The sequence below is a fragment of the Phyllobates terribilis genome, unplaced genomic scaffold, assembly GCF_046119375.1.
Source record: "Phyllobates terribilis strain yellow unplaced genomic scaffold, ASM4611937v1 Scaffold_5__5_contigs__length_657084704, whole genome shotgun sequence".
In the NCBI taxonomy this organism is placed as follows: Eukaryota; Metazoa; Chordata; class Amphibia; order Anura; family Dendrobatidae; genus Phyllobates; species Phyllobates terribilis.
In genome coordinates, this window is record NW_027362765.1 from 207,018,729 (window position 1) to 207,046,663 (window position 27,935).

Below are 27,935 nucleotides of genomic sequence, written 5' to 3' on the forward strand. Positions count from 1 at the left end.
CAAAAACTGGCAGTGGTCAGAATTGAAAAAATTGGCCCGGTCACAAAGGCAAAAACAGGCTCTGGCACGAAGTGGTTAACTAGTCTGGTCTGGGGGCAAATGAGCAAGTACCTAGTCCTGAAAAAAACTAATAACATGGTCATAAGTTCTGGAGAAACATTGCAGAAAATATCTTTTAGCTGTTCTCTAAGTTTTCTCACTACTTATCCCCCCAAACTACTAATACTGGGTACTCCTGAATCTAAATATGTCCTATGCTGAATTTTATTAGACATCTGAGGGATGCTGTCAGTATTAAGTGGTCAGACTGCTGAATTCATTGTTAGTAGATTGCTAATAGGGACTATTTGTGTTGCAGATTATCGGGATTTCTGGACGTAGGGTTAATCTACGTTATTTGTTTTTTTTCTAGGTCAGGAAGGGACAGAGAAAACGAGGACGAGGGAAGGAAGATGAAGAGACTGGTGCTGAGGAGGAGGAAGAGGAGACAACGCTGACAGAGTTGAAGAGCAGTAGAGAGCATCTCAATGAAACAAGTCCTGCAGAAGACAATTATCAGCAAACTGATGCCGTGCTTTCTATTGTAGTGGATGGATCGGCAGGTGCCAGTGAAAGCTTGGCAGTGCCCTCCAACCAAGATACTCCAACCTCTACTACTGTGACACTAGCTGAGCTGCAGAATGCCACTGACCCTTCGTGTTCAATGCTGGCAGTGCCCATATATATACAAGGTCCAGAGTGATCAAATGATTGTATGGGACAATCAATAGCCCAGTAGGTTTTGCCATTCTTGCTCCTTCCCAATCAGTGTGGAAAGTGATGCTGTAGACAGTTTTCGGTAATTTAACATCTGAACCGTCACAGCATGATTTCTCCATTGTTCCCTTGCTTCTTCTGCTATGTCCAACCAATGAGCCAAAAAGCTTGGCTTATCTGATCTTAGAAGGTAATGCAGTGTATTTATGTACATATTGTATATACGGAATTTATTTATATATTTTTTTTACTTTACCTGTGTGTAGATATAAGTGGCATTTTATTTGTGTGTGAATTAAACATTTCTGTATTTATACAAAGACGTTTCTCCTTGTTACGTGATAGTCAGTGTTGTCACATATTAAAATTGTTGCTTAGCTTCCTCTACTTTGCCTTGCCGTGCCACATAAGTGGGTGCTGTGGATGTGGGTGTCATCTGAGAGGGCTGCCATAAACATTTCCACAGCCAGGTGTTTGTTCCCTAAACCGTTACGGACCATACTCTACCTCTATGGTACTCTAATCCTCCGAAGGATTTCTTAATTTATGGCACCTGTTGACTGTTAAAGTGGATGTGTCACCAGATTTCACAATACAACTTGTATGCATTAAATAGATCTCTTAGACCTGATGATTGCTGGGGTACTTAGGGTTATACAGTCATTCTGACATGGATTCTTTAAGATTAAAATTAGCATTTTTTTTTTTTTAGTTCCAATGGAGATGGGCTCAATTTAATTTTAGACAGGGAAACTTTCACAAGGGATTATATAGCCAATCTTACAGTTAGTACAAGAGCCTCATTAGTTGTCAGGTGCCCAAACACAATGGCTAGGCCTATGGCTATCTCTCCTGACTCTTCCATACACATGTCACTATTCCACCACGTTGTGAGTGACAGCTCAGCAGCCCTATAGGATCAGGGGCGTTCTGAGCTGTCAGTATTGTGAGTGACAGCCCATCTCCCCAATCTGAGACAGGGGCATGCTGGGCTGCCGGTATTGTGATTGACAGCCCAGCTGCCTAATCAGGCTGGGCCTGCAGGGTTGTCAGGTTCAGGGTGATTACCTGGCTGGCTATTATCAGACCTTGCAAGTTGTAGCTTTGAACTCAGTGGTGTGTTTGCTCTGTATTCTGATCTTTGTTTCCGGACCTTAGATTTGACTACCTATATGTATTACCCCTTTTGCCTTGATGCACTTTGACCTTGGTTTCTTGACTTCAGACTTTGCCTTTGACTATCCGTTTGTCTTTTTTCTGTTTGTCTATGACCTACCCTCCTGGTATTTGACATCGGACTCCTTGACTTCCCCACCTCACAGCTTGTCCTTTGAGAAGCGAGTCAGCGTCACAACACAGGAGCACTTGCTCTGCCGAGTGCTTCTGGGTTCTCTATGAGGGAGCCGCTAACAAATACCTCCAACAGTAGCTTATCTTACCGAAAGCAAAAGGATAGACTGTCCAAAATCAGATACACCATATCCTTATCTCTCATTAAATCATACGTCAGAGGAGAGTTTGGGGGGCCCCCATACACATTACACTGTTTGTCGAGCCTGCAGATATCGTGGGTATGGCTGACGTTTGTCTACTGGGTATGGGGGCCTTAAGAGATCCATTTATTAATGTATGCAGTTTGTATTGTTGAATCTCTTGGCAGAGACACTTTGTGCAGGTTTAATCAGTACTAATACATACAGAGGTCTGGAGCCTCTCTCCCAATGGCAGATATCGAAGAAAGGGGTATCAGACATGCTGTTTTATATCATCTCTGATCCTTTGTTCCCACAGGAGATGCGCTGATACCAGAGGGGTCGGGCAGCAACTTGTTCTCCACTCTCCATGAAACATGCATGTGTATAGGGGAAGTCAGGTGAAATGTCAGAAGATAAAGTATATAGCATATTGTATAGCGATCTCACAATAAGTACAAACCATCTAGAGGAAGCGCAGAACCCATGTGAAGATTTACACTGACGTCAGGAGGGCCAGCAGGGACACGGCCACGTTTTACAGCACCGGTATCTAAGATAGAGAGAGAGCCTGTATCTTCCACAATCTAAATCACTGGTTTCTCAGGTGACAATTTGTAGTAGATCTCACAATTTGGAAACGATAAGAGATTATAAGTCTAGTAACTTGTACGAAAGTCCCAAAAAGGCACCCCCAAAATTCTACAAAATGACGAAGAAAGAAAATGAAGCAAATACCTGCTCTCACAATGGTTTCCATTGAAGTTAATGTTATTCTAAAGGCAGTTCCAAATGATATATTCTACTGTTTGGAATTATATCCTATTCTCTATTAGTAAAGAGGGAGCTCATTTGATTCTGAATCAGCTGAGCTGTGCTGCACTGAAGCCGGAATTCCCCTGCTGGGAGAGCAGGGACTCCTCTGTCAGCCGGACTCTTTGTGAGTTGAAGATCTCCAGGAGTGGTCTCTCTCCCCATAAGAAGTGCACTTGAATCATCTGAGCCAAGTGCCGCACTGAAGCCAGGTATATACATCCATCCATTCATCCGATAGACATAGACAGAGATAGATATGTAGATAGATAGACATAGATGTATATACCTGTCTTCAGTGCAGCGCTCGGCTCAGATGATTCAAATGAGCTTCTTAAGGCAGAGAGAGAGAGAGACCATGTCCGCTGAGCTCTTCAACTCACAAAGAGTCCGGCTGACAGAGGAGTCCCTGGCTTCAGTGCAGCTGATTCAGAAACAAATGAGCTTATTACAAGGACCCAGCACTCCAGCACCACGCAATACTCGGCACTGCTCGATCCTCGATCGAGCACCCCATTGCCCGATTGAGTATCGAGCAGTGCCGAGCACGCTCACCCATCACTAATTTTTACATAATTAATTTGCATTTTATTGTGTGAAATAAGTACTTGATACAATAGAAAAACAGAACTTAATATTTGGTACAGAAACCTTTGTTTGCAGAGGTCAGATGTTTCCTGTAGTTCTTGACCATGGTTGCACACACTGCTGCAGGGATTTTGGCACACTCCTCCATACAGATCTTCTCCAGATCTTTCAGGTTTCGGGGTTGTCGCTGGGCAACATTGAGTTTCAGCTCCCTCCAAAGATTTTCTATTGGGTTCAGGTCTGGAGACTGACTAGGCCAGTTCAGGACCTAGAAACGCTTCTTACGGGGCCACTCATTAGTTGCCCTGGATGTGTTTCAGGCCATTGTCATGCTGGTAGACCCAGCCACGACCCATCTTAAATGCTCTTACTTAGGGAACGAGATTGTTGGCCAAAATCTTGCGATACATAACCCCATCTATCCTCCCTTTATTACAGTGCGGATGTCCTGTCCCCTTTGCAGAAAAGTACCCTCAAAGTATGATGTTTCCCCCACCATGCTTCACGGTTGGGATGGTGTTCTTGGGGCTGTACTCATCCTTCTTCCTCCAAACACTATTTTGATCTCATCTGACCACATGACCTTCTCCCATGCCTCCTCTGGATCATCCAGATGGTCACTGGCGAACTTCAAATGGGCCTGAACATGTGTTGGTGTGAGCAGGGGGACTTTGCGTGCCCCGCAGGATTTTAATCCATGTTGTAGTGTGTTACTAGCGATAATGTTTGAGACTGTGGTCCCAGTACTCTTCAGGTCATTGACCAGGTCCTCCCGTGTAGTTCTGGAAAGATTCCTTACCTTTCTCAGGATCATCCTTACCCCACGAGGCGAGATCTTGCATGGAGCCCCAGATTGAGGAAGATTTACCGTCATCTTGTGTTTCTCCCATTTCCTAATAATTGTGCCAACAGTGGTTGCCTTCTCACCAAGCTGCTTGCCTATTGTCCTGTAGCCCATCCCAGCCTTTTGCAGGTCTACAATTTTGTCCTTTGTGTCCTTAGACAGCTCTTTGCTCTTGGCCGTGGTGGAGAGGTTGGAGTGTGATTCATTGTGTGAACAGGTGCAATTAATGAGTGCAGAGTCGGAGGGCTCCTTAAAGAAAAACTAACAGGTCTGTGAGAGCTAGAATTCTTGCTAGTTGGTAGGTGATGAAATACTTAATTAAATTGCATTTTATTGCATGAAATATCTAAAAATCATACAATGTGATTTTCTGGATTTTTTTTATATTCTGTCTCTACCTACGATAAAAATTACAGACCTCTCCATTCTTTGTAGGTGGGGAAACTTGCAAAATCGGCAGTGTATCAAATATTTATTTTCCCCACTGTACCTAATAAGTGTGGGCTCCTGGACAATGTAACCACTTTCTGTGAGCAGGACAGGAGTTTTATTAGAGTCTTCTACAATATACACAGTGTACCACTATAACAAAATAGAGCGCCCTCCCCTGGTATCCACAGGAGCAGCTCATCCTGGTCCGGGTGAGGAGCAGTGCATTACATGTAGTACTGTACTGTAGAAAAGCGCTACTAGACCCCCAACCAGTGCATGCCCCTCAGTAGTACAGGTGCTCTACCAGTGCTGGTTGGTGGGATCTACTGGGTAACAATGTGTGCCACACATCGTCTGTGAGTGCGCTATTGTATGTGTGGCGCCACAGAGATACTGCACCTCACCCAGAGGTGTGGTGTCTCCTCTCAGGTAAAGAGGGAGTGCTGCCTGGAACCCCAACACCCGCATTCAACACTACACTGCTCCAGGCCGGCTGGAAGGGCAAGATGCAATGTGTTGCCTGCTGAGCCCTGTCCCTGGCTGGAGTGGGGGGAACCAGTAGTGGGTGTGGGTGGAGGAAGCAGTTTAGAGGAGCACCATGGTAGTAGGTATATAATGGGAAGCCATTTTAGTAGAGAGGGAGTTGAGTTCAGAAGAACAGTTCGGAAGGACAGTCAGGGAGCAGAGGCTCTTTGGGAGCTCTGCTCCACAAGTAGGGCCCAGTCTTAGAGGTCCAGGTGGGGAGCAGAGGAGGAAGGCTCCGTTCTAAGAAGGGATCCCAGGGGGTACGGCGAGTGCAGGACGGCACCCGTATGCCCCGCATCTATCAGAAGACAGAGGGATCGTAGGCCGCAAGAAGGGGACCGGCGCCTGGTCCAGCCGTGTTACTCCAGGTCTCGGCTGGGAAAACCAGAGGCTTCTGGCTTATATAGTCAGTTGCTGAAGCCTCATTCTAATCCCAGCGAGGGTCAAGCAGGTCTGTGAACTCTGACGGACAGGAGGGACTTCAGAGCACCCGAGCAGGATTGAGAGTGGGAAGCGCAGGGCGGGAGGGAGAAAGACCCAGCGTGAAGACGGTCTAGCTAGGAACACAAGAAAGTGGGGTTCTGTCAGGTACTCCTAATATACCTGAGGAAGTGCTGAGCCCCTGCCTGGTGAACGCAGCGCGACGTGGGAGACCAACAACTGTACAGTGCACCAGTGGAACTATCATAAGAACTGTGAGTAAACACTCAGGTGACTTCACCACACTGCCTCCGTCCATTCTTTATCTGCGCCATCTTTCCCTCCCTGCACTACAACGCCCAGTGCAACCTTCACCGCCTTACACTGCCCTGGAGCAAGCTCTACCTGTGGAGAGCCACACCATCCCTGCTGCCGTAACACCCGCTCCAGAGGACTGCTCCGCAGCGGAGGCACCCCTTTTGCCACATCCCACAGGTGGCGTCACGAACAATCCCAAAAACCCCATATAAAAATATCCCCCCTTTTGCACTGACCGCCCTGGGTCACGGACCGGGCCAGCCACCGTGATATTCCCCAGACCGGCATTCATAGGCCCGGCTGTCGAGTACCCCACGGCCCTGGGGGCGCGTCATATGATGTATGTGGTTTGATAGTACAATGGCCAAGAAAAGACCACTGTAGGGTTAAAATATTGTAACCTGAGGCCATTGTAACTTGAGGGACCAATGGTGACTATTATCAGCCATTTTAGGCTAGAGAGGCTAACTGTAGTGTTCTGATAGGAATCCCCCCCCAAAAAAAAATATCTACTTCTGTGATCACTACTCTATCTCCCATATCACCAGTTTAGCACCCGCTGGGACCACCACTTTGCACCGGCTACAATCATGGGCCTTCAATGTATTGTTCAGTAGCTCTCGTCCTCCAGTGTAAAAGATGTTCGGTTCAGTTACTCTTCAGCCTGGACTCTGGTGGGGAGTCCTCAGCGGTGCCCCCTGTATGTCCACCAAGTGCCGTAATAAGGCTTGTAGTTCAGGACAGGTCAAGTACATTACACAAGCAGATAAAACGCCCATAGGCCGGTTCAGACGGGGGGATTTCGCGGAGTAGGTACGGATCGCAATGCTTGGACTGACCGCGGGTCTCCTGACCTTACAGCCTCATATATGGCTGAGCCTGTATACGGATGTGAGGTACTTCCATCTTCCCCCTATCTTCTCAGCAGTACATAGTACACGTGAGCACATGTGGAGAATGACTGGCGCTACACTAGGACTTCATGTGCTAGCGCGCCCTCGTTCCTTTATCATCAGCCATTACCTTCTGCTTTCACAGCAGTTTTTACTAGTAGTTTATTAACCTGAACTAGAATCACTTCCTCCTTCCCACCTCGCGTCTGAGTCACCCGGCAGGATCTTTTTCCATGTCACATGATGATGATGACGACATAATAGGGTCACCGAGTCTCTGCTGTAATGATACTAGTCAGCTACTGGAACATGCTTCCTGCTACATGACAGCCCAGACTCTCGTCATAGCTGGGCAGTATCATAGATACAGGCGGTGCCGTCCTGCAGCACTGGGATCTGACGGCAGTGTGATCATGGTGGTGGCTTTCTTCTATGATGGGGAATAACAGCTCTAATCAGGGGGTGACATGCTCCGTGCCCTCCGTGTCTCATGTTATATGGGGAGTCTGAGTACATTGCTATCCCTGAAGATGTACAGAAACATGTTTTAACGTCTTTTCATTCTTCCCTTTATAAAATAATAATGACCGCACTTCATTGAATGGACCCTTCCAAACATTTTCCAACTCATCCATTAGTTTACCGCTCCTTCCGGGAGCCCCCCAGATATTCCAGGAGCATTTGTAAGTATGATCCCCTTGTAGGAATTCACGCTCTCAGGTAGGCATTAGGTAGCGTTCACACAGGCAATGCGGTTTGGTCCAAACAGGTGCAGTTTTATTGCTTTCATAAAACTCCAAGGAATTCAAAACCAAAAACCGCCTCATCTGGGCACAAAGGTATCACATAAAATAACCAGTTCATTCAGCAGGCACATATATGTCAGTGGGGGCTCATCCGAGCAGATTACAGTCCTGTCTCCTGGAGCACACTTCATACACAGAAGAGATATGATACTGCCAGTCTCGGCATCCCCTTCAGCCTGAGCTCCAACAGCTTCTAGCCAAACAGAAGTGGTCAACTCCTTGCACAGTTCACACTGGACAGGCTGCAGCTTCCACCCGTTACTCTGCAGCTCCAACAGACAGACTGCTCAGTTTTCCTAGCTGACCCATGCAGTCTCCATTCAGAGAGAGACCCTGGCACATCTCTCTCCCAGCTACAGATCACATTTTGTCTGGTCACTCACCATCTTCAACACATTCGACTCTGCTCAGCATCCAGCAGACTGACAGAAGTACAAGCTAGCCAAGTGCATCTAATTTAACCCAGTCTTACCTGGCTTTATAGGTAATATTTCCCCTATAAAGCTTCCAATGTTGTTGGCTGTATACGTTGTTCACCTGACTTTTTTCTATTGTGTATGGAACTTTACACATTTCAGGTTTCCTATATTTCTTCAGGGGTCATTTTAACCCCTTAACAACATTTGCTGTACTAATACGCGTCTGTGCCCTGGGACTTAAGAGCCAGACCCGTATTAGTACGTCATGGCGATCGCGCGCGCACACAGACTGTGCGGGCGCGATCGCCGCCGGGTGTCAGCTGATTGTCACAGCTGACACCCGGTACTATGTGCAGGGAGCGGTCCTGCACCGCTCCCAGCACATTAACCCCCGCGATGCTGCGATCGAAGTCGATCGAAGTCGATCGCGGCATTGCGGGGGCAAGGGGAGGTGATCGCCGATACTCACCTCCTCTTCCGGCTTCCAGCGCAGTCTGCAAAGGCTTCCCAGGTGTTGCCATGACGACCCGATGTCGTCATGACAACATCCGGGTCACCAGACAGCAGGAAGATTGCTTGGACATGCGCAGTGCATCTCCAAGCAATCTTCACACTGTGCATTTCTGACAGCTTGCATGGCATAGGGATGGTGCTGCATTCCTGTGCCATGCAGGCGATCAGAGAAAAAAAAGTGAAAGTCCCAGAGTGGGACAAAGTAATAAAGTGTATAAACTGTGTGAAAGTGGAAAAAAAAATAAAAAAAAAAATTGCAAAAATATAAAAAAAAAATAAAAAAAATAATCCACCAAAAATAAAAATATAATGTACCCATCAATAAATATTATTATAAAAAAACAAAAAAAACAATAAAAGTACACATATTTGGTATCGCCGCGTCCGGAACAACCTGACCTATAAAACTGTCCCACTAGTTAACCCCTTCAGTGAACACGGTAAAAAAAAAAAAAAAAAAACGAAGCAAAAAACAATGCTTTATCACCATACCGCCAAACAAAAAGTGGAATAACACGCGATCAAAAAGACGCATATAAATAAAAGTGATACCGCTGAAAACGTCATCTCGTCCCGCAAAAAACAAGCCGCCATACAGCTCCATCAGCCGAAAAATAAAAAGTTATAGCTCTCAGAATAAAGCGATGCTAAAAAATATTTTTTTCTATAAAATAGCTTTTATTGTGTATAAGCGCCAAAACATAGAAAAATGATACAAATGTGGTACCGCTGTAAACGTACTGACCCGAAGAATAAAGCTACCTTATCAATTTTACCACACGCGGAACAGAATAAAAAAAAAAAAAAAAAAAAACAATTCCTGAATTGTTGGTTTTTGTTTATTCTGCCTCCCAAAAATCGGAATAGAAAGCGATCAAAAAATGTCACGTGCCTGAAAATGGCACCAATAACAACGTCAAGTCATCCCGCAAAAAACGAGCCGTCACATGACTGTCTGCCAAAATCTGGAAAAATTATAGCTCTCAAAATATGGCGATGCAAAAACTAGATTTTACAAAAAATGCGTCTTTTAGTGTGTGACAGCTGTCAGTCATAAAAACCCCATATGATTCTGGCATTGCTGTAATCACACCGACCCGAAGAATAAAGTCGTCTAATCACTTATACTGCACAAGGAACAGCGTCAAAAATAAACTCTTGGGTTAGGATTGGGCTAGGGTTAGGGCTGGGTTTGGGGCTAGGGCTGTGCTGGGGCTAGGGTTGTGCTGGGGCTAGGGTTGTGCTGGGGCTAGGGTTGTGCTGGGGCTAGGGTTGTGCTAGGGCTAGGGTTGTGCTAGGGCTAGGGTTGTGCTAGGGTTAGGGCTGGGGTTGGGATTTTTTTCAAAAGTAAGAAAAAAAGATGACGATATGGCGACTAGTGTTGAGAGCAAGTGCTCGCTACTTGAGTTTGCATCGGGTGCTCTGGTATGCATTGAGTATCGTGGGTATTTGAGTGACATGCTCGAGTCTCTGCCCCATATGCTTCGCGGCCAAAAAACTTTACGGGGATTGCCTGCCATGCACGAGCGATCCCCGCATGTTTTTTTTTGGGTGTCTAATAACCGTGAAACATGCGGAGCAGGGACTCGAGCATGTCACTCGAGCACACGCTGTACATGGTGCATACCTGAGTACCCGATGCAAACTCAAGTAGCGAGCACTTGCGCTCAAGAATAATGACAACTTATTCAATATGATGACCTAATGTAAACAAATTCTGTGCCGTACCTCTGGGTTCAAAATGTTCACTATACACCTTAATAAAATCCTTGAGGGGTATAGTTTCCAAAATGGGGACACTTGTGGGGGAGCTCCACTGTTTAGGCACATCATGGGCTCTCCAAACGCGACATGGTGTCCGCTAACAAATTGAATGGAAAATCGGCTCAAATTGTTAGCGGACGCCATGTTGCGTTTGGAGAGCCCCTGTGTGCCCAAACATTGGAGCTCCCCCACAAGTGACCCCATTTTGGAAACTAGACCCCCCAAGGCACCTATCTAGATGCATAGTGAGCACTTGGAACCCCCAGGTGCTTCACAAATTGATTCGTAAAAATGAAAAAGTGAAAAAAAAAACACTTTTTCATTTTTATGAATCAATTTGTGAAGCACCTGGGGTTCCAAGTGCTCACTATGACTCTAGATAGGTGCCTTGGGGGGTCTAGTTTCCAAAATGGGGTCACTTGTGGGGGAGCTCCAATGTTTGGGCACACAGGGACTCTCCAAATGCAACATGATATCCGCTAACAAATTGTCGGCTCAATTTGTTAGCGGATATCATGTTGCATTTGGAGAGTCCCTGTGTGCCCAAACATTGGAGCTCCCCCACAAGTGACCCCATTTTGGAAACTAGACCCCCCAAGGCACCTATCTAGATGCATAGTGAGCACTTGGAACCCCTAGGTGCTTCACAAATTGATTCGTAAAAATGAAAAAGTGTTTTTTTTTTCACTTTTTCATTTTTACGAATCAATTTGTGAAGCACCTGGGGGTTCCAAGTGCTCACTATGCATCTATAAAGGTGCCTTGGGGGGTCTAGTTTCCAAAATGGGGTCACTTGTGGGGGAGCTCCAAAGTTTGGGCACACAGGGGCTCTCCAAACACAACATGGCGTCCGCTAATTATTCAAGCAAATTTTACAATCAAAAAGTCAAATGGCGCTCCTTCCCTTCCGAGCCCTGCCGTGCGCCCAAACAGTGTTTTTTCCCCAAATATTGGGTATCTGCGTGCCCAGGGGAAATTGGACAACAAATTTTGGGGTCCATTTTTTCTTGTTACCCCTGTGAAAATAAAAAAAATTGGGTCTAAAGTAACATTTTTGTGAAAAAAGTTAAATGTTCATTTTTTTCTTCCACATTCAAAAAATTCCTGTGAAGCACCTGAAGGGTTAATAAAGTTCTTGAATGTGGTTTTGAGCACCTTGAGGGGTGCAGTTTTTAGAATGCTGTCACTTTTGGGTATTTTCTGTCATAAAGACCTCTCCAAGTGACTTCAAATGTGATGTGGTCCCTAAAAAAATGGTTTTGTAAATTTTGTTGGAAAAATGAGAAATCGCTGGTCAACTTTTAACCCTTATAGCTCCCTAACAAAAAAAAATTTTGGTTCCAAAATTGTGCTGATGTAAAGTAGACATGTGGGAAATGTTATTTATTAACTCTTTTGTGTGACATATCGCTCTGATTTCAGGGCTTAAAAATTCAAATTTTGAAAATTGCAAAATTTTCAAAATTTTCGCCAAATTTCCGTTTTTTTCACAAATAAACGCAAGTGATATCGAAGAAATTTTTCCACAATCATGAAGTACAATATGTCACGAAAAAACAGTCTCAGAATCAGGGGGATCCGTTGAAGCGTTCCAGAGTAATTACCTCATAAAGTGACAGTGGTCAGAATTGTAAAAATTGGCCCGGTCATTAACGTGCAAACCACCTGCGGGGCTTAAGGGGTTAAGCAACATGAAGATCATTACAGGAATGTGCTAGCTGGCATGGATGGCTTTGACATTGGCCACATGCCGGAGCTTACATACTGGCATAAGGAGTGACCACCCTGCGAATACTAATTCAGTGAATTACAGACTATAGAGTAGCACTAGTGATGCCTTAATTTAAAGGTTTTTCTTACCATAAGGTCAGATATTCCATTACTTATCGGTGGGGATTCAACTGCCAGAACCCCCACTAATCATAAGCACAAATAAGCAAGGCCTGGTTTAGGGAGTTTAAAGCGGTATTCCCATCTCCTACATTTATGGCAGAGCCACAGAATATTTCAATAAATGTATGGCAGATGCGGGTCACACCAATGGCATCAATCTTGAGAAAGGGGCCGTGTTGCGAGCTGTTTTCAGTGGAGAGGTGATCAGAATTCCCACCCAAATAAATTCCAACCACCTCTCCACTGACAGTGGAACTCATCAGGACCCCGTTCTTGATATAGATACAGGTCCCATTGTGAGATCCACGTTTACTAAGCATTTATGGCTTTTCCACTGGATATGCCATAAACATACGAGGTGGGAATACTTCTTTAAAGGGGTTGATCATCTTTGTGGACAATTTTTTTTTTTTTGCATTTTTGGCTAAAATATTTTTTTTAATATTATTGAGTTTAATTACATTTCATTTTTTGCAACGTTTGTCTTCTATTGCCGAATCTACGCACTCTATTGCTGACAGCAGAATGAGTTAACTGAGAAACCATCAGTGAGCTCGTTCTAATGGTTCAAATTTTAGAGTTTGTAACTCCTATCCGTCTTTTTCTGAACTCCTCTCAGCTGATTTATGACTACAGACCACATCAAAGTTGAATGTGCCGGGAAACAAAAAGACCAAAAATGCCAAAAGGTGCAAAATTTGTAATAAAACCCAATGTTTTTTTTTAGCAGCAAACACTTGCATTTAAGTGAAAAAAAATTTGCCCCTAGAGGTGAACAACCCCTTTAAATAGAAAGTGACTGATCATCGGCACGTGCTACCGATAAATGATTGTCATCAAGAACTAAAGATGAAAAGACTTGTGCCCATTTTACCCTCTAGCCGGCCCAATCCTGATTTCGGTTAGTCCATGCCAGTAACATGAGGCAGTGCTGCTTGTTCACACCCATGTTACTACTGTTTAGGCACTGACATCATACACACCTACCCAGAAAGGCTCAAAACCCCCCAAAACAGCCATCTCAGGAACCCCCCAAAACAGCCATCTCAGGAACCCCCCAAAACAGCCATCTCAGGAACCCCCCAAAACAGCCATCTCAGGAACCCCCCAAAACAGCCATCTCAGGATTGTGCCAGTAAAACCGGGACTGTTGGCAAGTATGTGTTATATGTGTAATGATCCACTGGTGGAGACCGCCAGCAGGCATGAGGAGTCATACAGGACAGCACTGCTCCCTGGGAAAGAAGTATGCAAATTAGCAAGTCTGACAGTGACATAAGGGGTAACTTCCTCCCTTCTGGAGGAGGCTGCTCTGCACGGCAATGTTACTCTCTATTAATAATTGTATGTTTTTTTATTTGGGGGAGAATTAAAGTGACAGCGTCCCCTAAGTCCAGGGCACAGTGTGAGCTCACTGCCACATGACCGTGACACAACGTCCATGTGAAGCAACAGCCCTACTACGTCACCTAACCCGACCTGCACACACCCATGACGAGCACGCATGCGCGCCCCTTGGTGACGTCACATGACACTAGTTACTACACATAAGCTTCCCTTTCCTGGTAAACTTCGGGCGGCCATCTTTGAAATGGTTACTGCCTTATTAACCAGCCATATCATATTGTGAGATTAATTTTGGAGATTAAATACAACCCGAAAAACTAACAGCACAACTATTACAAAGCGCCTGACAAGTGTTTTTACATTTTGGAAAGATTTGAACAGATGTTCCTGAAAGTAAAATGGCTGCCGGACAGTCAGAGGAACGCCCGCTTCCCGTGTGAGGGGACCGCGTGACTTGGTGACGTCAGGACGCTGGGGCTGACGGGACTAGTCCGGTTGTTGTCGTCGCAGGGAAGGAGCGTTCTCTGTCAGTGTCTGCTGCCAGCGCCCGGTCCGTGCACCAGAGTGACGTCCTCACACCGGGGAAATGTCGGTGTTTGGGAAGCTGTTCGGCACCGGGGGTAAAGGTGGGAAAGGCCCCAGCCCCCAGGAGGCCATCCAGAAGCTGCGGGACACCGAGGAGATGCTGACCAAGAAGCAGGAGTTCCTGGAGAAGAAGATCGAGCAAGAGCTGACGACGGCGCGGAAACATGGCACCAAGAACAAGAGAGGTGAGGGCAGGGGGCGGCAGGGTCCGGGGGGCAGAGGGCTGCACCGCTGCCAGGGAGAAGAGAGGGCTGCACCGCTGCCAGGGAGGGAGAGGGCTGCCAGGGGGCCAGTAATGATCCCCTTATATATGATGTAGTCTGAGAACCACGGTTGTGGAGTCAGTAAGCCAAACCTCCGACTCCTCAATTTCTATGACTTCCGATTCCACAGCCCTGCCTCACTACTGAGCGTGTACATAAAGTGCAGCACGGCCTCACTACTGAGCGTGTACATAAAGTGCAGCACAGATTCATCTCAACTAAAAGCAGAGATCCTTAGATCAGGAATAGGACAGACATTTTATAGGACATTTCATAACTTTCTCAAATTCTTATGAAAACATTTACAGCACATACTGCATTGTACTACTATACCCAATTTATTATATTTTAAGAGTCTGAGTTGGTCCATTTTATACTGACTCCTCAGGTCAGCACATGCTGGGACTTGTGGTTCAGTGATCGCTCTCCAGTGTACTGGTCAGTAGAGGTGTCCACCCCAGTGATGGCTTATAGTTGGACTGTCTGGGCATACTGGGAGTTGTGGATTGGAGCCGCTGTTTGGAGGTCACTGACTTGATGGGTGTAGTAGTACATGTGATGAACATTGATCGCTATCAATGACTTGCAGATAATTCCCATTATGTCTCTGGGAACACATCACAGCACTCATTAGTAAGGCTCGGGGGTGAGGGGCACATAGTTGACTACTTTAATTGTATCAGCAGCTGACAGTGAAGAATTCCTCTAATGCCAGGCTACATGACATGTGGCACGTGGTGGATCTGTCAGGTCTGGGCAGGTGGCTTCACATTTAGACAGTTGTCACCCACCACTCTAACCAGTGGAAGCTGTCGGCTGGTGTCATGTGACCTCCACTGAGGAGAGCATGGAAGTTGCTTGCTTACCCTAAAATCTGCCTCTACCTTATGAAGCCCCATTCTCACACTGAACTGCACAGCCCTTTCCAGTAATTTATTATTTATATCGCACCATTTATTCCATGGTACTGTACATGAGAAGGGGTTAGATATAAAATACAGATATCACTTACAGTAAACTAACAATGATAGACTGGTACAGAGGGAAGAGGACCCTGCCCTTGCGGGCTTACAATCTACAGGAACGGGGAAGGAGACAGTAAGTTGGGGGTGTAGTGCGGCGATGTTGACACTACAGTAATGAGGCAGTGACCCAAGGATAGTCCAGCTTAAACGGCTTTATTTGGCAAAAACTCACACAGTGAAGGCAGCTTTATTCTCCGGATCGCAGCCATGTTGTCCACAACAGTGCATACAACAAAACACTGTTTCCGGGGGCGATTGCACCGCCGTATCACTCCAGGGTGTGTCAGAAGCTTGGCTGTCCTGGGCTCTGTGTTCCCTTCACACATGCCTCTATAGTGTCCTGCTCTGCAGTTTTCAAAACCAAAGACTGACACACCTAAACCTTTGCTGCAGGTTTTTAAATAAAACTGTGGACATGAGCCACATGCAAGACCCGGGCTGGAGGGAGTGGACCGCCCCACTGCCATCCTGTAGTCCACTCCAAGAATAAAAGCCCATGCCGGGTTTTACTAAATCTGCCTTGGTCAAATAGCTTGACCAAGTCCAAACTTACTTATATTCTGCACTGCAACCACAGCTATGTCTGTGATTGTAATGCACTCCAGCGGGTACAGTATGCTTCTATGCGCATTCTGGGGGATATATATCATCCCTCGCATATATTTCCCCTCACTGCCTCACATATCCCCTCCCCCCCATCTGTTCAAACTTGTGGGGTTGAACTCTTGTCACCATACAGGGTGCCTGTGACAGGGCATCCGCATTTCCCTGCGACTTCCCAGCCCGATGTTCCACCGAAAAACTACAATTTTGTAGGGACAGGAACCATCTGGTGACCCGAGCATTCCTCTCCTTTGCATTTCTCATCCAGACGAGGGGTGAATTGTCTGTTACCAAACAAAACTGTCGCCGAGCAAATAATAGCGTAGGGACTCCAAGGCCCATTTAATAGCCAAGCACTCCTTTTCCACAACGCTATAATTTTTCTCTGCCGGGGTAAGTTTCCTGCTCAAGTAGGTGACCGGATGTTCCTCTCCGTTCGCCTCTTGCAACAGTACCGCACCTAGGCCTACCTCTGAGGCATCCGTTTGCGCAATGAAGGTTTTCTTGAAGTTGGGGCTGATGAGAACAGGCTGTCCGCACAACGCCAACTTCATGGACCGGAACGCTTCCTCTGCCTGAGGGTTCCACCGAACCATTACCGACTTCTTCCCCTTTAGGAGATCGGTCAGGGGCGCTGTTCTCCCAGCAAAGTTAGGTATAAATCGTTGGTAGTACCCGACGATGTCGAGGAACGCTCTTACTTATTTAGTACTTACAGGCTTGGGCCAGTTTTGAATAGCCTCAATCTTGTTTATTTGGGGTTTAATAACCCCACGGCCAATCACATACCCCAAGTATGGGGCTTCCTCGAGACCTATCACACATTTTTTTGTGGGATGTCAGGCACGCTACCCTGAGCGAATCCTCTACTGCTTGTACCTGGGATAAGTGGGTATGCCAGTCGGTACTAAAGTTGATAATATCATCCAAATATGCGGACGAGTACTTCTGATGGGGCTCCAAAACTATGTCCATCAGCCTCTGGAATGTAGCCGGGGCCCGATGTAACCAAAAGGCAAGACGACATAGTGATAGAGGCCCTCCGGTGTTATAAAGGCGGTCTTTTCCTTCGTAGATTCTGTCAGAGGCACACCTGCCAGTAACCCTTGGTCAGATAAAGCGTGGTGAAGTACTGGGCCTGTCCCAGTCTCTCAATCAGCTCGTCCACCCGGGGCATTGGAGAAAGGTCAAATTTTGACACCTCATTCAATTTTCGGAAGTTCTAACAAAATCGTAGCGATCCGTCTGGCTTCTGAATCAGCACAATTGGGCTAGCCCACTCACTCCTGGATTCCTCGATTACTCCTAGTTTGAGCATTGAGCATTTGTTTTACTTCTGCTGCAATGGCTTGCTTCCGGGCATCTGGTACACAGTACAGTTTCATTCGCACCCTCATCTCAAGGTCAGTGACAATGTCATGTTGGATGACAGAAGTACGGCCTGGCAGTTCGGATAATACATCCCCATTCTGCTGCACTAATTTCCGAGCTTCCCGCCACTGATGTTTAGTGAGAGCGTCACTTATTTTTTACCTCTCCTCCAGCCTCCTCCCAGGACCTGTCGGAGGGTCCACAGACGATACGACCAGAGTCGCCTCCGTAATCATACATTCCCGGTCTTTCCAGGCTTTAAGCAAATTGACATGGTATAACTGTTCGGGTTTCCTCTTCCTGGGCTTGTATACTCTATAATTTACCTCCCCCACCTTACGTGCAACTCTGCGCTGCCTGGGCATCCATTAGATGCTCTTTTACTATAGGCGTGACCGCCGCGATCCGATTCTGCATATTTGCCACATGCTCAATTGCGCTCCTGTTCCCACGTCTCTTTGGCTACATCCAGCAGACCCCTAGGATGCCTGCCGTACAATAGCTCAAAGGGTGAGAACCCCGTGGAAGTCTGTGGTACCTCCCAGAGAGCAAACATCAAATAGGGCAGGAACATGTCCCAATCCCTCCCATCCTTGGAAACCACCTTTTTTTTAACATGGACGTGAAGGTTTTATTAAATCGCTGTGGATGGTATACCGACGTGCGCAACTGTTTTATTTTCAGCAGCTTGCACAGTTCCTTTGTCACCTTGGACATAAAAGGAGTCCCCTGATCTGTCAGGATCTCCTTAGGCAGCCCAAGGCGACAGAACATGGCAAACAGTTCCCTGGCAATAAGTTTAGCCGAATTGTGGCGTAGCGGAATAGCCTCTGGGTAACGGGTGGCATAATCGACGACCACAAGTATGTGTTGGTGGCCTCGAGTGGATTTTACAATGGGCCCCACCAAATCCATCGCAATCTGTTCAAAAGTTACCTCTATAACTGGCAGAGGTACCAATGAGCTACGGAAGCTTGTGGTGGGTGTGGTCAGCTGACATTCCGGGCAAGATTCACAATATCTCTGTACATCAGCGTAAATCCCAGGCCAAAAGAACTGCTGCAAGATGCGCTCTTGAGTATTTTTAACCCCTAGATGCCCCCCCCCAGCAGGTGTGTGTGTGTGTGGGCCATCTCGAGTACCACCCGATGGTATTATTATTTATTATTATTATAGCGCCATTTATTCCATGGCGCTTTACATGTGAAAAAGGGGTATAATACAAGAACAATTACAATAATCTTGAACACAATGTGACAGCGACTGGTACAGGAGGAGCGAGGACCCTGCCCGCGTGGGCTCACAATCTACAAGGGATGGGTGAGGATACAGTAGGTGAGGGTAGAGCTGGTCGTGCAGCGGTATGGTGGAGCGGTGGTTACTGCAGGTTGTAGGCTTGTCGGAAGAGGTGGTCTTCAGGTTCCTTTTGAAGGTTTCCACGGTAGGCAAGAGTCTGATACGTTGGGGTAGGGGGCGAGCACAGGAGAAATCTTGTATATGGTTGTGGGAGGAGGAGATAAGAGGGGAGTAGAGAAGGAGATCTTGTGAGGATTGGAGGTTGCGTGCGGGTCTGTAACGGGAGACTAGGTCAGAGATATATGGAGGAGACAGGTTGTGAATGGCTTTGTATGTCATGGTTAGGGTTTTGAACTGGAGTCTCTGAGCAATGGGGAGCCAGTGGAGAGATTGACAGAGAGGAGAGGCCGGGGAATAGCGGGGGGACAGGTGGATTAGTCGGGCAGCAGAGTTTAGGATAGATTGGAGGGGTGCGAGAGTGTTAGAGGGGAGGCCACAGAGCAGGAGGTTGCAGTAGTGAAGGCGGGAGATGATGAGGGCGTGCACTAGTGTTTTTGCAGATTCATGGTTGAGGAATGTGCAGATTCGGGAGATATTTTTGAGTTGGAGTTGGCAGGAAGTGGAAAGGGCTTGGATATGTGGTTTGAAGGAGAGTTCAGAGTCCAGGGTTACCCCAAGGCAGCGAGCTTGAGGGACTGGGGAGAGTGGGCAGCCATTGACGTTGATAGATAGGTCAGTTGGGGGGGTTGAATGAGATGGCGGAAAGATGATGAATTCTGTTTTGTCCATGTTAAGTTTTAGAAATCTGGCAGAGAAGAAGGATGAAATAGCAGACAGACATTGTGGGATTTTGGTTAGTAAGGAGGTGATATCGGGTCCAGAGAGGTAGATCTGTGTGATATCAGCATAGAGGTGATAATGAAAGCCATGAGACTCTATGAGCTGTCCCAGGCCGAAGGTGTAGATGGAGAAGAGCAGCGGTCCTAGAAGTGAACCTTGGGGGACATCGACAGATAGGGGGCGAGATGATGAGGAGGTGGTGTGTGAGTGGGAGACACTGAATGTCCTGTCTGTCAGGTATGAGGAGATCCAGGATAGGGCCAAGTCTGTGATGCCGAGGGATCTTCGGGTTCTGCACCCGGACACACTTTTATTCTGGGACTCTGGGAGGGTTAATCTTATTCTTTCACAAGGACCAAAACAGTGGCAAATTTCTTCCCAGCACAGTCCCGTAAGGAAGAGTCTTTACCACTCCGACCATATGTTTAACCTCTCCGCACGGAGTGGAAAAGGTAGCCGCCGCCGGATACTTGCGGAGTTCGCCATGAATGCATATGACCCCCACCTTCCCTCCCAGTGGGTTCCAACCCAGAGATCAATGACCCATGGATGAGGGTCACTAGGCTCCCTGAGTCCAAGAGAGCCTCCGCTCGATGTCCATTGACGCGCACTTGGCACAGATGGTGTTCCTCTGTTGGTCCGACAGGGTCCGCGGTGTAGACAGTCTGCACGCATACATTGACAGCCTGCGGTTAAACCCGCAGTCCATGGGTTCAACAGTCGGGGCAGTTGGCATCGCCAGCACCTTATAGCGGTAGCACTGCAAGGCCTTGAGACCGATTTAGGGGAAACTGGTCTGCTGCCACCCTCGCTCCGGGGTACCCCCTCAGTGTGGGCTAGGTTCTTACTGTCCCCAGCAGAGGGACGTGACCCTTTCTCAGGCTTCGGAGCTTGTAGGGGCCGGCGTGCCATTTGCATTGGGGCAGAGTCCATTTGGACTGGGCTCAAGGTCTCAGGCTGGAGCCACTTTTTGACTAACTGTAATAAGTCATATGCCTGAGACCTAGCGGGTCGGGACTCTGGAAAGGACCACTGATACACACGTTGGGCTCGCACATAAGTGTTAACCCCGCAGTCGGGCAAGGATCTCACCTTTCAGCTTCCTGTAGTTCAGGGCATCCTCCCAGGTGAGGTCAAAGTAAGCCTTCTGGGCATCTCCCATCAGGAACGAAGCCACCACTTCAGCCCACTGATCAGCTGACAGGCACTCCTGCTCCGCTGTGCGTTCGAAAACTATGAGGAAGGCATCCATGTCGTCCTCAGGGCTCATCTTCCTCAACGCTGCTCTTACTTTGTCCCGGGCTTCACGGGGGTCAGCGTCTGGGATGTCTCTCATAGGGCAGCAATCTGTTGTAGAATCAGTTCATTAGTTTTCTGCTGGTGCTGCTCCTGCTGTTGCTGTTGGAGATGCTGGTGCTGCTCCTTCTGCTGCCGCTGAAACTGCAGCTGCTGGGTGAGTACCAACTGCTTCAGTAGCTCCTCCATGTTGTCGGCAGACCTGAGCTGTAGCTTTGCAGGCTGGATCACGGACATGCAGTTTTTGGTGTATGCCTCAGTTCACACTGCCTGCATTCTCCACCATAATTTAGTGCGGCAATGTCACGCTGTGCAGTAATGAGGCAGTGACCCAAGGAAAGTTGAACTTCAATGGCTTTATTTGGCAAAAAATCACAGTGAAGGCAGCTTTTTGCTCCGGATCGCAGCCAGGTTGTCCACAACAGTGCATACAACAAAACACCGTTGCCGAGGGCGATTGCGCCGCCGTATCACTCCAGGGTGTGTCAGAAGCTTTGCCGTCCTGGGCTCTGTGTTCCCTACACACAGGCCTCTATAGCACAGAGCCTCCGGCTCTTCAGTTTTCAAAACCAAAGACTGACACACCCAAACCTTTGCTGCAGGTTTTTAAATGAAACTGTGGACATGAGCCACATGCAAGACCCGGGCTGGAAGGAGTGGACCGCCTCACTGCCATCCTGAAGTCCACTCCAAGAATAAAAGCCCATGTCGGGTTTTATTAAATCTGCCTTGGTCAAATAGCTTGACCAAGTCCAAACTTACTTTTATTCTGCACTGCTTGCCTGTGATTGTAATGCACTCCAGCGGGTTCATTATGCTTTGGTGCGCATTCTGGGGGATATATATCGTCCCTCGCATATATTTCCCCTCACTGCCTCACAGGGGGTTGCAGCAGCTCTGGTAGTAGTGAGGAGGTAGCGGGGGTCATTGCAGACTGTAAGCTTTCTTGAAGAGGTGGGTTTTAAAGTTCCATCTGAAGGATTTGAATGTGGTGGATAATCGGACGTGTTGAGACACAAAATTCCAGAGGATGGGGGATATTCGGGAGATGTCTTGGAGGTGATTGGATGAGGAGTGAATAAGTGTGGAGGAGAGAAGGAGGTTTTGGGAGGACTGGAGCTTGCGTGAGGAAAAGTATTGTGAGATTAGTTCGGAGATATATGGAGGAGACAGGTTATGGATGGCTTTGTAGGTCAGTGTTAGTAATTTGAACTGGATATGCTGTGTAATTGGGAGCCAGTGAAGGGATTTGCAAAGGGGGGAAGCAGAGGAGCAGCGAGGTGAGAGATGAACGAGTCACGCTGCAGTGTTAGGCTATGTGCCCACGATGCAGAAATTCTCCGGATTTTTCCTGAGCATTTCTGCATCTCCCTGGCTGAAAAAACACATGCGGATTTTACATGCGTTTTTTCAGCCAGGGACAAGCGTTTCACGCGTTTTGCACATGCGATTTTGCATGCGGGTTGTCAAGCGCTTTCCAAGCGATTTTAGCATCACTTGGAAAAGTGCTTGACAACTTGGTCACACTATATAATTCCATGCAAACAGCATGAATTTATATAGTGTGACCAAGTTAGTTAAAAAAAGAAAGAATAAAAATGGTAAAAAAAAAACAAAAAAAACCATTATACTCGCCTTCCGATGGCCCCCGGTCTCCTTATCCGATGCGTCCGGTCTCCCCGGTGTCTCGCAGTGGTGTAAAAGGACCTTCCATGATGTCGGCGGTCGCGTGACCTGTCACATGACTAAATGACATCATGGAAGGTCCTTTTACACCACTGCGAGACACCGGGGAGACCGGACGCATCACCAAAGAGACCGGGGGCCATCAGAAGGTGAGTATAATGTATTTTTTTATTTTAAATTCTTTTTTTTTTTTACAGGTACTATGGTACCCGGGTCTGGAGGAGAGTCTCCTCTTAATATCCGCATGTGCACATGTAGTCATGCGGATATTAAGTAATTCAATGCAAGGCAATGGCGGCTTACGCAAAATAATTGGTAGTGCTGCGGATTTTTCCGCAATGATAATCCACAGCGGAAATTCCCGCAGCATGTACACAGCACATGTGGATTATCATTGGGGAACATAGCAGACCTTCTACCAAGCGTTTTTTAAGCGTTTCTGCGGCAGAATTGCCGCTGCAGAAACGCTTAAAAAACGCATAGGTGGCACACAGCCTTAAGGATGGACTGAAGAGGTGCGAGAATGTTAGCAGGTAGGAGATGATGAGGGCATGCATAAGCATTTTAGTAGATTGAGGGTTGAGGAAAGGACTAATTCTGGAAATATTTTTGAGCTGGAGATGACAGGAGGTAGAGAGAAGTTGGCTGTGCGGTTTGAAGGACAGGGCAGAGTCGAGGGTTACTCCGAGGCAGTGGATGTCCGGTACAGGGGAAAGCGTGATGCCGTTTATTGTGATAGATCAGGTAGGGAACATACGTGAGATGGAGGAAAGATGATGAGATCAGATTTGTCCACATTGAGCTTGAGGAAGCGAGAGGAGGAGGAGGATATGGCTGATAGACGCTGGGATTCTGGACAGCAGAGAGGTGACGTCTGGGCCAGAGAGGTACATCTGAGTGTCATCAGCGTAATACATATGACAGTCTTGACTTCGTGGATTCTTGCTGATCACACCGAAGGTGCCACGGCACTTGATGAAGCCCCATGGGCCCATTACTTATGTTCCGAATTTGGTTGTGCTTCGTGTTTTTGACATTTATGCTTAGGTAGGAATAGAGTTGGTTCTTCTGAAAGCAGAGGAGCTGAAAATAATTAGACTTCTGAGACCAGCAGATCAGAAAAGTCCGTTGGCCAAGCTGAATTCATTTATCAGGGAAAAATCTGTGACTGGAAATTCCAGATTGAGGGAAGAAACTGACTAATGAAATAATAAGAGGTAGTAATCGGAGGAGTTTTCTCCTACTGTATGTAATCAATGCATTTCTTTATTGCTGTGCGTGGCCCGGCGGGGCGAGCACATACAGTCACACTCCTGCCAATAGTGTCAGTGGCACATGAGAAGTTTGACACAGGGAGAGTGCTCCCTCTGGCAACCTAGCGGCACCTCCACATTGCGATCGTAGGGTGCAGATTTATCACAATTTTTATTAACTGACTAATCAATGGTTAGGCAGGCTTTATTTTCTATCTTCTATCTCCTTTTCTGTATGCTTTATTTAATAAGACTTAAAAGACTTTCGGGGCATTTTAACAATTTAATCTGTCTTTTTTATTAATTTCCACTGTAACTGAGGCTGACTTATCTCCAGTTGTAGGGGAAATTCAGCCTCCGGTCTGTAAAGCACAGCTACCTGGCTCTTCTAGGGCTTAACAGCTCCTGTGTCCTCCCCACACTTAGTGATCACATGATCACTGGGTCCAAAGGGGAAGGTCCTGTTTGTATTTGTAATCTGTATACACAGCGCTGGTTCTGTTTGTTTACATTTTTAATCGTTGTATAAATAAAGTAAGAAACCATATTTATCTCCTCTTTGGCGGGTCTGACTGTCAGCGTTTTGACCCCACAGCTACACAATCTCATGCAAGGTGCTTACTTTGCATTGATGCTTTATTACGTCAGGTCAGAGTAAAGTGTGGACTGCCCAGGCATTTATAGTTAATGGACAGTCCAGAAATAGTTAAATAAAATCAGTAATTAAATTTTTACACTGGCCACAGGATTTTTTTTTAGACTCTCACTTCCTTACTTTAAGGAACAGTTATCCACAGGCTCCTTATCAGCCAGGCAGGGTTACAATGACTGGAAACACCTCTTTACAAAGCTGATAATACAGGATCCACCATTTACAATGGGCAATGTCACAGCTGATCCTGCTCCCCTCCCTTTACAATGACCATTGCACACATGGACATTAGATGCTTCAATACAAAAGATTGGGTCAGGGTTGTTCAATATGGCTAATACAAGTGTTTTTTGAGGCAGGAAAAGATCTCCAGTGATGAGTGTGAAGATTGCAAGATTCCTATTTTTTTTATTTAATACAGCTTTGAACTATAGAAAAATCTTTGCCAAAAATTAAACTTTACACACATACTTGATTTAAACAATAGATGGTTTTCGGCTGTTGGCCTACCTTTAAGGGGTTAAAAAGCTCAACACAAGTAATTTAACGAGTCGTTTCTCCAAATTCAGCACAAAATGCCACTTTTACCAACTACTGCAGTCTTGGAAATAGACAACGCTCACACGTTCAGTATTTGGTGAGTATTTTACATCAGTATTTGTAATCCAGAACCAGGAGTGGGTGATAAATGCAGAAGTGGTGACGTGTTTCTATTATACTTTTCCCCTGACTGTTCCACTCCTGGTTTTGGCTTACAGATACTGATGGAAAATACATGTAGCAGACCTTTAACCTATGTCCCCTGGTGTAGGAAGATAAGGCTGTGTTTGGTGTAAGACAACCGTGGTACTGGCAGACAGTATATTGGGGTGTTTTTGTGCTCCAGACGTTGAGTAAATCAGTGTTATTTCTTCCTGCTGCGTCCATAGTAATCCTCCTATACATTACCTGCAGTGAGTAAACCAGGTGTAAGAAGTGAAAGGTCTATGTTGTGGGCGGGAGGGGGTGCACTGTTGCTAGAACAGTTGCTGGGTGTGTAGCGGCCGGTCAGGGTGCAGGGAAGAAGCTGTAAATGGAGTAAGGTGGAAGCCGGTGAGACAGGTTCGGGCTAGCGGCACATTCATCATTGATCTGGAAATGTGACGGATGTGTGAAGTAGTAATATGAATTCCTCTTATTACTGGATTTGTGCAGAGATTATTCTGAGCTCCCTACTGGAACTCCAATGAAAGCATAAACTAACGGCCAATTAATACAAGTGTTCAGTTATCAGGATAATGCCCAGCCTGTCTCGAGTACAGATCTTCGTCAGGATATATCCACTTGCTGCACATCTGTCATGTGGGCAGGCTGTATATATTTCAGGGCAGCATGTATCATTGTGGATTATACCTCTTGTGAAGGAAATCTGCAGCTGAACATGTCACATGAAAAAACGCCATTAACCTGCAGGCTCAGCGTTAAAGCCAGCTGTCAGTCAGTGCTGGGGTTGTGGTTACATCAGCCGCTCTCTATGCAGAGAAACTGCGACCGCGTCATCCCTGTGACTGAAGGCCGAATGGTGTCAGGGGGAATAAAGTTAATTTCCTCCAGGCAGCGGGGCTCTCGGTGCGGGTGTCGGGCAGATTCAGAACACAATTAATCTGCAGATTAACCCCACTTCTGAAGGTTAATAGTGTTTTTTTTAATGTGACCGGTTCCTTTTAAGATTTGCAGTATGTTAGGAACCCCGTTGACTTAAACATTGCGCACATCTGTCAGAGGCTTGGTCTGATCCTGCCATATTTGATGGGAAGATTAGTAGCGGCATGCTGCAAAATGATGGACCTCACTGTAAGGGTATGTGCAGACAGTGTCTTTTTCTGACGGATTCTTGAACCTGTTGGAAATAACACTTATGAAATGTTAAAAATAATGAACATATACACAGCAATGTCAAAACAGCTTGCTGTGCATGTTCTGTCTCTTGTAACTTTTTACTGCTTCAGGCTTCAAAAGCTGCGAGATGGCTGAAAGAAGTGGCCTGACCACTCTTAAGGCGGTTTCCACTCGACTGTTATATATAGCGGAAAAAGAAGCCATTGGCGAGGGTACCGCAAAAACAACTAAGATTCAAAAGACGCTTCAGGAAAAACATCGCCAGCTTTTTCCTGATCTGTCTTCTGCTTCAAAAACCTATGCAGCGTCCGTGTGAACATACCCTTAGGCTACGTTCAAATAAACATGCAAGGCTAGTACATGGAAAATTGCTTGTGCCTTAGCACAGCATCTAACCTTGGTCAGTGTGTTGTCTGTGTGCAGACTGGTGCGTACACTTCCTGCACACTAACCAAAAGTACAGTTTTCTTGATGTAGCCTAAGTCAGTGGCGTCTATCAGGCGCTTTGGGGCGCGTTGTGCCAGACCCGGAACTCCTAAGACTGAGCAGATAAATTGAATTGGCAAATTCTGCAAGAAAAAAAAAAGTTGGATATTTCCCAAGCTTTTCTCTTTGCAAATAGACAGCACTAGGATGCCATCAATGTCCTGCTTGTTTTTTGTTTTTTTCACTGGCCCATACAAAGTTTTGTCCACAAAAAACACCAAGATTGTTATTTTATGCAGACCATTAGGCAAAAAAAGAAAACCTCACGTAACTAGCATCTTACACTGTAATGTGTAAGTGAGGTACCTGACAGCACAATTACGGAATACACTGCGGTGTGAATACGGCCTGATCGCTCCAGTGGGATTTTTAATGCAGATTCCACCATATGTGAGTTCCCCCAGAGTATGAACTCGCTTGTTCACTTTCTGCTTACCTGGTTTTGGCGTGCAGATAATGCAGTCAGGGATCTTAATATGGATTTCAGCATTCTCTTATGCACTGAATTTGGAATCAATCCCCTTCCTATCTGTTTTTGCTTTTTTGATGTGAACGCCCCACATCTGATCTTGTCTCTGTACATTGCAGTCTATCGTATTCATCACAGCGTCTGATCAGTGGCATTTTGACACTACGTAGTTTTAGGATAGATTGAGGCTCACCACTCATACTCGCGTCTTATTGATACATAGTCATATTGTGAACTGGAGGACAGTGGGAGGTCTGTGTCAGTAGATACAGTTGTGCTCAAAAGTTTACATACCCCGGCAGAATTTTTCCTTTCTTGGCCTTGTTTCAGAGAATATGAATGATAACAAAAAAGCTTTTTCTGCACTTATGGTTATTGGTTGGGTGAAGCCATTTATTGTTAAACTACGGTTTTCTCTTTTTAAATCTT

General features: G+C 46.4%; 2 protein-coding genes across 2 annotated transcripts in view; both read left to right on the forward strand.

The window, feature by feature from the left end:
- Positions 1 to 1,076, forward strand: part of ZNF341 (zinc finger protein 341) — a 34,996-nt gene extending 33,920 nt beyond the window's left edge. Inside the window, exon 16 of the mRNA XM_073683760.1 lies at positions 413 to 1,076. Within this exon, the coding sequence (XP_073539861.1) occupies positions 413 to 742 (330 nt within the window). The 3' untranslated portion in view covers positions 743 to 1,076. The remainder of the gene's footprint in view (positions 1 to 412) is intronic.
- A 13,157-nt stretch (positions 1,077 to 14,233) lies between these two features.
- The window catches only part of CHMP4B (charged multivesicular body protein 4B), a 28,952-nt gene continuing 15,250 nt past the window's right edge, over positions 14,234 to 27,935 (forward strand). Inside the window, exon 1 of the mRNA XM_073683762.1 lies at positions 14,234 to 14,573. Within this exon, the coding sequence (XP_073539863.1) occupies positions 14,390 to 14,573 (184 nt within the window). The 5' untranslated portion in view covers positions 14,234 to 14,389. The remainder of the gene's footprint in view (positions 14,574 to 27,935) is intronic.